The sequence below is a fragment of the Eleutherodactylus coqui genome, chromosome 13 (assembly GCF_035609145.1).
Source record: "Eleutherodactylus coqui strain aEleCoq1 chromosome 13, aEleCoq1.hap1, whole genome shotgun sequence".
NCBI lineage: Eukaryota > Metazoa > Chordata > Amphibia > Anura > Eleutherodactylidae > Eleutherodactylus > Eleutherodactylus coqui.
In genome coordinates this window covers 49283325-49291698 of record NC_089849.1, presented here as the reverse complement: position 1 = coordinate 49291698, position 8374 = coordinate 49283325, and the positions used below count along the sequence as shown (strand labels likewise).

Below are 8374 nucleotides of genomic sequence, written 5' to 3'. Positions count from 1 at the left end.
AACAAGCTTTTATACTTCTTCTGTCACCTTACTTCCTTAGAGTTTGTAAAGGGCTTTCCTAGGGTTTCCCCGAGAGCGGGTGCGTGGGAGGGGGCTAGAGAGCTTTTCATTGCGATTCTTCTCTAGAAAAGAGAAGCAGCGAGCTAGTGGGTGGATCCCGCTAGCCCCGCCCCCTCTCTTGGCCAGAGATTAAATCACTATGAGAATCCCTCTGGCCCCGCCCCTGCTTTTGAGGAAACCCTGGGAAATCATTTTAGACGTGCCCCCTATCCCTGCAAATATGGGGAGACATATAAGAGATCCCCTATAGCTCCGCTTTCCTCTCTCTCCTGCTTTGAGGGATTCCAAGGCTGTTGCGCAATCCTCCCCCATTGATTTCAATATGGTCCGGGACCCATTGAAAGCAATGGACAAGATATTGCAGCTTTTTCGTATCACATTGAGGCCTGAGTGAACACATTGCAAATGACAAATGATGATTTCATAATCATGCGTTTTCACTGACTCTTGCATTGCTGGAAAACCTATTGCCAGTGGGGAAGAGCCCTGAGGCCTTAGTCAGACGGGCGTTTTTTGCCGCGATTTGCGGATCGCATGACGGATGCGCATCCGCAAATCGCGTGACCGGTGCGCGCAAGTCGCCCGCAAATCGCCCGAAAATCTGCTCCTAGCCGCGTTTCATTAGAAACGGGCCGGAGCTGTCCAGCGCATTGCATTCAATGGAGACGGCAATACAGCCGTCTCCATTGAAAGCAATGCGCTGCGGGCGAGCCCGGGATGAATTGTCGGTAAGGGCTTAAATATATAAGCCCTTACCTGCAATCCATCCTAAAATGTGTTAAAATAAAAAAAAATTGCATTCTCACTTTCTGCCTGCAGCTCCGGGCAGCCGTCCTGCAGTGGGTGTGAAGGGGGTGTGAGTCAGACCTGCCCCCTGATTGGCTCAGCGCTGAGCCAATCAGAGGCATGCCTCACTCACACCCATTCATGAATTCATGAATGGATGTGAGTCAGACCTGCCCCTGATTGGCTCAGCGCTGAGAGGCAGCAGTCACTCACCCATTCATGAATTCATGAATGGGTGTGTGAGTGAAACCGGCCTCTGATTGGTCAGGCTGTGACCAATCAGAGCAGATCATTCAGCAGGCGGGGATTTTAAAGCCCCGCCGGCTGAATAGTGCCGAGAAGCAGTTCAGGAGAACTGACAGCGGCCGCGGCTGGACTCCGGCTGCAGCGGAAAGGTGAGTATACAATTTTTTTTTATTTTAACACATTTTAGCATGAATTGCAGGGAAGGGTTTATATATTTAACCCCTTCCCGACAATTAACCCCGCGCACGCCGGCAGCCCATTGCTTTCAATGGAGCGGCTGTATTGCCGCTCCATTGAATTCAATGGGCAAACATCGTTCTTCTCTGCCACAGCTGTTACAGCTGTGGCAGAGAAGAATGATTTGTCTTCTATATGTTCTCAACGGGGTCGGCGCTGCTGCCGCCGGCCCCATTGAGCGCATATACAGAAGCGAACAGGAATCGCAGATCGCAGATAGGTGCGATCTGCGATTTTTTGTTCTATAATTTTTCGGACGAGCGCATAAAAAGCGCTCATGTGTCCGATACCATTGCGAAGGAATGGTTTTAAAAAATCGCCGGACGCATGCGCATGCGCAAATCGCGGCAAAAAACGTCTGACTAAGCCCTAATACTGTAAATTATATGCTATTTTGTGTATGTTACTTCTGATTTGTAAAGTGCTGCAGAATATGCCGGTGCTATATAAAGATTTATGGTAGATATATATGGTAGATTATACAGAGTTTATCACTAAGTTTTAGCATGCTATATGTTCATAATATTCCAAGAAGTAAAATCTTCCCTATTCCCAGGATGATTGACATGCTAGTCACTGCAGCACCATCACTATACCCATGGAAATGCTTTATGTGCACAGCAGCCAAGCTCTTCAGCAATAAAACAAATACCCTGTGCTTGCAATGCACGCATATTACTGATTGCACATACTAAAATAAAGGCATGTGCTCGATTTTAGCTGCATGTGCTCATGCAATAATTTCATGGGTTCAGGTGGTCCCATCAAATACTCCTACCCGCACCATACACGAAGAAGTGCTAACCATCGTGTATAGAGTCAATATAAAAAGTCCATACACCCCTGTTAAAATGTCAAGGTTTTGTCCTGTTAACAAATCTGACAAAGATGAATCATTTCAGATTATTTCCTCCTTTAATGTGCCCGTTATCTGTACAATTCCATTGAAAAAACTGTCTATGACAGCATTCAGTCTTTTTGGGTAGGTGTCTATCAACATTGCACATCTTGACTTGGCAATCTTTGCCCACTCTTCCTTGCAAAAGCCATCCAAATGTGTCAGTTTGTGATGTTTACTGCCCTCTTCAGGTCAACCCACAAACCTTCAGTGGGATTAAGATTAGAGATGAGCGAACATGTCCGTTACGGACACATCCGCACCCGGACACCGGCTTCGCCGAACACTGCAGTGTTCGCGCGTAAGTGTCCGGGTGCCGCCGGGGGGCGGGGAGATGCGCGGCGGCGCGGGTGGCAGTAGCGGGGAACAGGGGGGAGCCCTCTCTCTCTCCCTCTCCCCCCCACTCCCCGCCGCACCCCCCCGCGCTGCCACGGCGGCCCCCGAACTTTTTCGCCCGAACACTGAAGTGTTCGCAAAGTTCGGTGTTCGGGCGAAAAAGGGGCGGGGCCGAACGTGTTCGCTCATCTCTAATTAAGATCAATGGTCTCAGGAAGGTCCACTCCCAAACTGTGTTCTTCTTCAGGCAGGGGCCATCCTTTTGTTAATTTGGAGGGTCGTTATTGTGTTGAAAGATGAAATTCCTTTTCATCTTTAGCATTTTAGCAAAGTTTTGTCCCAAAATGGACTGATATTTGGAACTGTTCATAATACCCTTCACCTTGACTAAATCCCCAGTTCCAGCAGCAGACAAACAGCCCTAAATTATAATGCTGCCTCCGCCGTGCTTCACTGCGGGTTGGTGGTCTAGTGGTGATGCATCAAACATACCTTTTGGAATTATGGTCAACAAGTTCAACCTTCGTCTCATCAGACCATAACATGTTCTCCCACATACTTTCAGCAGACTTGATGGAGGTTTTGGCAAAACATAGCCGGGCTTGGATGTTTTCTTTGTTAGAAAAGGCTTCCGTCTTGCCCCCTCCACCCTACACCCTAGACATATGAAGAATACAGGAGATGATTGTCACATGCACTACACAACCACTTCCTGTCCAGAAATTCCTGCAGCTCCTTTAATATTACTGTAGGCCTCTTGGCAGCCTCCAGGACCAATTTTTCTTCCAGTATTTTCATCAATTGTTGGTGAACATTCAGTTGGTAATGTCATTGCTGTGCCAGATATAATCCACTTCTTGATGACCATAAGATCCCTTTGATGTCTTGTAAGCTCTTTACGGCTTTTGCTGAAAATTGCCACTAAGAAAATATTAGGAAAATCCTACTAGAGGATCTGAACTTTATATGGGGGTAAATCAGAATCACTTTAAATAATGGCAGCGGAGTGCTGATTACTATTAAATGGCTAATTGTGAATACAACCACATCCCCAATATAGATGAGCGAGTATACTCGCTAAAGGCAATTGCTAGAGTGAGCATTGCCTTTAGCGAGTATCTCCCCCGCTCGAGACTGCAGGTTCGGGTGCCGGCAGCGGGCAGGGAGCTGCGGGGGAGAGCGGGGCGAACCGGAGGGGAGATCTCTCTCTCCCTCTCTCCCCCCCTCCGCTCCCTCCTGCTGACAGCCGCTACTCACCACTCCCCCGCACCGACACCCGAACCTGCAGTCTCGAGCGGGTGAGATACTCGCTAAAGGCAATGCTCGCTCGAGCAATTGCCTTTAGCGAGTATACTCGCTCATCTCTACATCCCCAAATATTAGGTGTTCACACTTATGCAACCATATTATTTGTTTTGTTTTTTTCTCAACAATAAATAATTTCAACTTGTTTTTCAATGGAATTGTACAGATAATGGGTCCCATTGAAGGTGGAAACAAATCTGAAATAAAGTATTAATTTTTGTCGGATTTTTAACATACATGTCATTTTAACCCTCTCCAATCCAATTTGTATTCTGGTTTTCCTAGGGGGCTTACTCTTTTTCTGCTATTACACAACAGCGCTATATGCTGGCTAAAGCCAGTACTGCATGAGGTGACACGTTGGATAGGCTCTGACAGCAGAGAGGCTGACAATATACAGTAAGAGAACCCTGATGAACGTCTTCCAACATCGGAGCTGTACAGCCGTAAATCATAATATCGTTAGATGTCAGACAGCGGATTGGAAAGGGTTAATAGGGGTGTTTAGACTTTTTATATTTACTGTACTAGCAGTTATAACCAAATGGTATACACACAGTAGTACCAGATATCTGACATTAAAGACAATGATGATAAGAGCTAAGAGAAACTATGCTCAGAAGGATCAATGAGGATCCCCAAATTCCGACCCCTAATAACCATGATTTTATGGTATAGCCTATTTATATGCCAAAATGTATATGGCTTGAAAACCTTTATTTCTTACATTGCATTAGTATTGATAAGTTGGTAATAGAAACAAGATCAATTTACCATTGACCTAGATTGTATGGAAAAGTACCAATGTTGATATCGTCCATCTTCCCTTCATATCTTTTCCTTTTCGTCATACTAATCACCAGAACATCCTACATAAATCTTTAGACAGCTATAGATTAATAGATAGATCATCCAATTTAATAAAATTACTTTATTATCTATTTTGTCAGATAAATTGACCCAAAGATGTTCAAACTGTGGCGTGTCTGCTTCACATGTATATTGCTTATCCAGGCTCATCTTCTTAGTAGTGCTGCCGGAGGCAAGCATGGAGCTAAACTACGAATGTCTAAAGGAGCCTTAAATAATGGTAAGAACTGCATTTTCTAAAATAATGAAAGTTTCTGCTTCATCGACTACTGGTGTTGGTCATCTCTTCACTTTATCAGAGGAACGTGCACATTTACTTGGGTTATTTTAGATGAGTAGGTTCAAAACCTCCCTAAGGCCTTAGTCAGACGGGCATTTTTAGCCGCGATTTGCGCATGCGCATGCGTCCGGTGATTTTATAAAACCATTGCTTTGCAATGGTATCGGACACATGGGCGCTTTTTATGCGCTCGTCCGATAAATTATAGAACAAAAAATTACAGATCGCACCTATCTGCGATTCCTGTTCTCTTCTCTATATGCGCTCAATGGGGCCGGCGGCAGCAGCGCCGACCCCATTGAGAACATATAGAAGACAAATCATTCTTCTCTGCCACAGCTGTAACAGCTGTGGCAGAGAAGAACGATGTTTGCCCATTGAATTCAATGGAGCGGCAATACAGCCGCTCCATTGAAAGCAATGGGCTGCCGGCGTGCGCGGGGTGAATTGTCGGGAAGGGGTTAAATATATAAGCCCTTCCCTGCAATTCATCCTAAAATGTGTTAAAATTAAAAAAAATTGTATACTCACCTTTCCGCTGCAGCCGGAGTCCAGCCGCGGCCGCTGTCAGTTCTCCTGAACTGCTTCTCGGCACTATCAGCCGGCGGGGCTTTAAAATCCCCGCCTGCTGAATGATCTGCCTCTGATTGGTCACAGCCCTGACCAATCAGAGGCCGGTTTCACTCACACACCCATTCATGAATTCATGAATGGGTGAGTGACTGCTGCCTCTCAGCGCTGAGCCAATCAGGGGCAGGTCTGACTCACATCCATTCATGAATTCATGAATCGGTGTGAGTGAGGCATGCCTCTGATTGGCTCAGCGCTGAGCCAATCAGGGGGCAGGTCTGACTCACACCCCCTTCACACCCACTGCAGGACAACCGCGCGGAGCTCCGGCTGCCGGTAGAAGGTGAGTATACAATTTTTTTTTATTTTAACACATTTTAGGATGAATTGCAGGGAAGGGCTTATATATTTAAGCCCTTACCGACAATTTATCCCGGGCTCGCCCGCAGCGCATTGCTTTAAATGGAGGCGGCTCTATTGCCGTCTCCATTGAATGCAATGCGCTGGACAGCTCCGGCCCGTTTCTAATGAAACGCGGCTAGAAGCAGATTTTCGGGCGATTTGCAGGCGACTTGCGCGCTCCGGTCACGCGATTTGCGGATGCGCATCCGTCATGCGATCGGCAAATCGCGCGAAAAAAACGCCCGTCTGACTAAGGCCTAAAAACGTTGTTTCCTCACCTCTAAAATTCTAGATAGAAGCAGCCAAATATTGGTATTATATTCGATGAGTTGGATGAGACATGATAACTTCAAAAAGTTGGGGGATCACATGAAGGAGGATGGTGGTATAGGAATGAAGGAGAATTTTAGAGTTTGCTATATTATATTTTTTAAGTGACGTTTGGAATTTCACTACAATCAGGTGTATCTTAAAATGTAAGATACCTCTACATGTTAGGAAAACGGGCCGATTAATCACTCAAAAGGGCAGATTCAAGTCATAGTCGTTCAGTGTAAACATGACCATCGACAAGGTGAGAAGCAAGAATTTGCTAATTGTTTCATGTCAGCCTACCAATGAAATAATAACTTGTCGATCAAAAATGGTCTGGGGTAAAGTTGCAGTTTTACCTATTTGAATGACTTGCGAACAAATTTGCATGAAGATCCCTTCTATGAATGATATCTCAGCAAACAACTAATGAACAACCATCTCTTGTATAAAAGCTACAATTACGTTTTTGAGCGACTATTTGAACAGTAGTTGCTCCGTGTAAAGGTTCTTTTATGGGTCACTATACAAAAGCTATAACGGGCCTCCAACTATCATGTGTAACTTTACACACTGTTCGCCTCATGGATTTTTTTGCCCCTCTCAAGTCCTAGTGTCTTGGTTTGACCACAGCCTCTGCATTCCATATCACTGCACCCCAGAATATGTTCCTGGACAAATAGACTCTATTAACTTCATGGCACATGCAAGCTCCAGATGCCTTCTTCTCTCCCAGCATGCTCGATCACCACCAGACCCAATATACTGATACGGCCAGTCAGTGCATTGGGTTATAACATATAATAGTGTACCCCCGAGAACCCTGTGAGTACATTGGGTCTGTCAGTGATTAAGCGTGCTGTGAAGGGAAGAGGCCGCCTGGAGCATAGAACAGCTTCCCTTCACAGCACCCAAAGATGGCATTGGCATATGAGCAGGGAGGGCAGTAAAGCACATGAAGGGGGGGGGGGGGAGTGGGAGCACAGCGTTTAGAGAAAATAAAGTACGGTATATCTAATATAGAGTATAAAGAATACATATGTATATCTAGACCCCAAACTGTTGTAAGGTTGATGCAAAACTATTTACTACATTCAATCAAAGATATACAGCTAGTTTTTCCTCCTGTTCCATCACAACTTCCTACGTGTGAAGATAATTTTGCATTGTTTTGCGCTCATTGGTATAGTTGGATGCCTTAATTTAACAGGTGGATGCTACACAAATTTGTTCACACTTCTGACAGTGCTGATATTATCTTTCAGGGGCAGCCCACACTAGCGGTTTTGTTTCCACCTAGCGTTCTGTCAGAGAAGCAGTTATGGAAAGAAAATGTTTCAGTTTTCGCATCCATGGACATGCACTGAAATTGAAGACCTTTGGTCTTAATTAGAGATGAGCGAACACGTTCGGCCCCGCCCCTTTTTCGCCCGAACACCGAACTTTGCGAACACCTCGGTGTTCGGGCGAAAAAGTTCGGGGGCCGCCGTGGCAGCGCGGGGGGGTGCGGCGGGGAGTGGGGAGGAGAGGGAGAGAGAGAGGGCTCCCCCCTGTTCCCCGCTACTGCCGCCCGCGCCGCCGCGCATCTCCCCGCCCCCCGGCGGCACCCGGACACTTACGCGCGAACACTGCAGTGTTCGCTAAAGCCGGTGTCCGGGTGCGGATGTGTCCGTAACGGACACGTTCGCTCATCTCTAGTCTTAATCCGTTTGTCAATTAAAACCAGTTTAACCAGTTTCTAGTTTAACAAATGGAAACAAAATGGAATGCTAGGTTTTAATATGACAGAACAACTAGATGGAGACAAAAACTCCTAGTGTGAACTGGCCTATACTTGTTTTTGATATAAAGGCATTAAACTAGGTTTCAAACTATTTACTTTGTAAAATATAAAGGTGGGATGGAAGAAAAATCTATATTTTAAATCATATATATGTTTTTCATTCACAGCTGTCTCAGGCCAAATGAAAGGAAAACATTCGCGGAACAATTTGAAAATGCCACCCATGGGTAGTGGTGGGGGTGGGGGTGGTGGTGGGGCCCCTGTTGGGGGTATGACTGGTGAGCAGCCC

The 8374-nt window shown here is 45.9% G+C and overlaps 1 protein-coding gene across 1 annotated transcript in view; it reads left to right on the top strand.

The window, feature by feature from the left end:
- The first annotated feature begins 4834 nt into the window (after positions 1-4834).
- Positions 4835-8374, top strand: part of LOC136588050 (BPI fold-containing family B member 4-like) — a 28453-nt gene continuing 24913 nt past the window's right edge. The window contains exons 1-2 of the mRNA XM_066586946.1: positions 4835-4958; positions 8253-8333. Of these exons, the coding sequence (XP_066443043.1) occupies positions 4835-4958; positions 8253-8333 (205 nt within the window). The remainder of the gene's footprint in view (positions 4959-8252; positions 8334-8374) is intronic.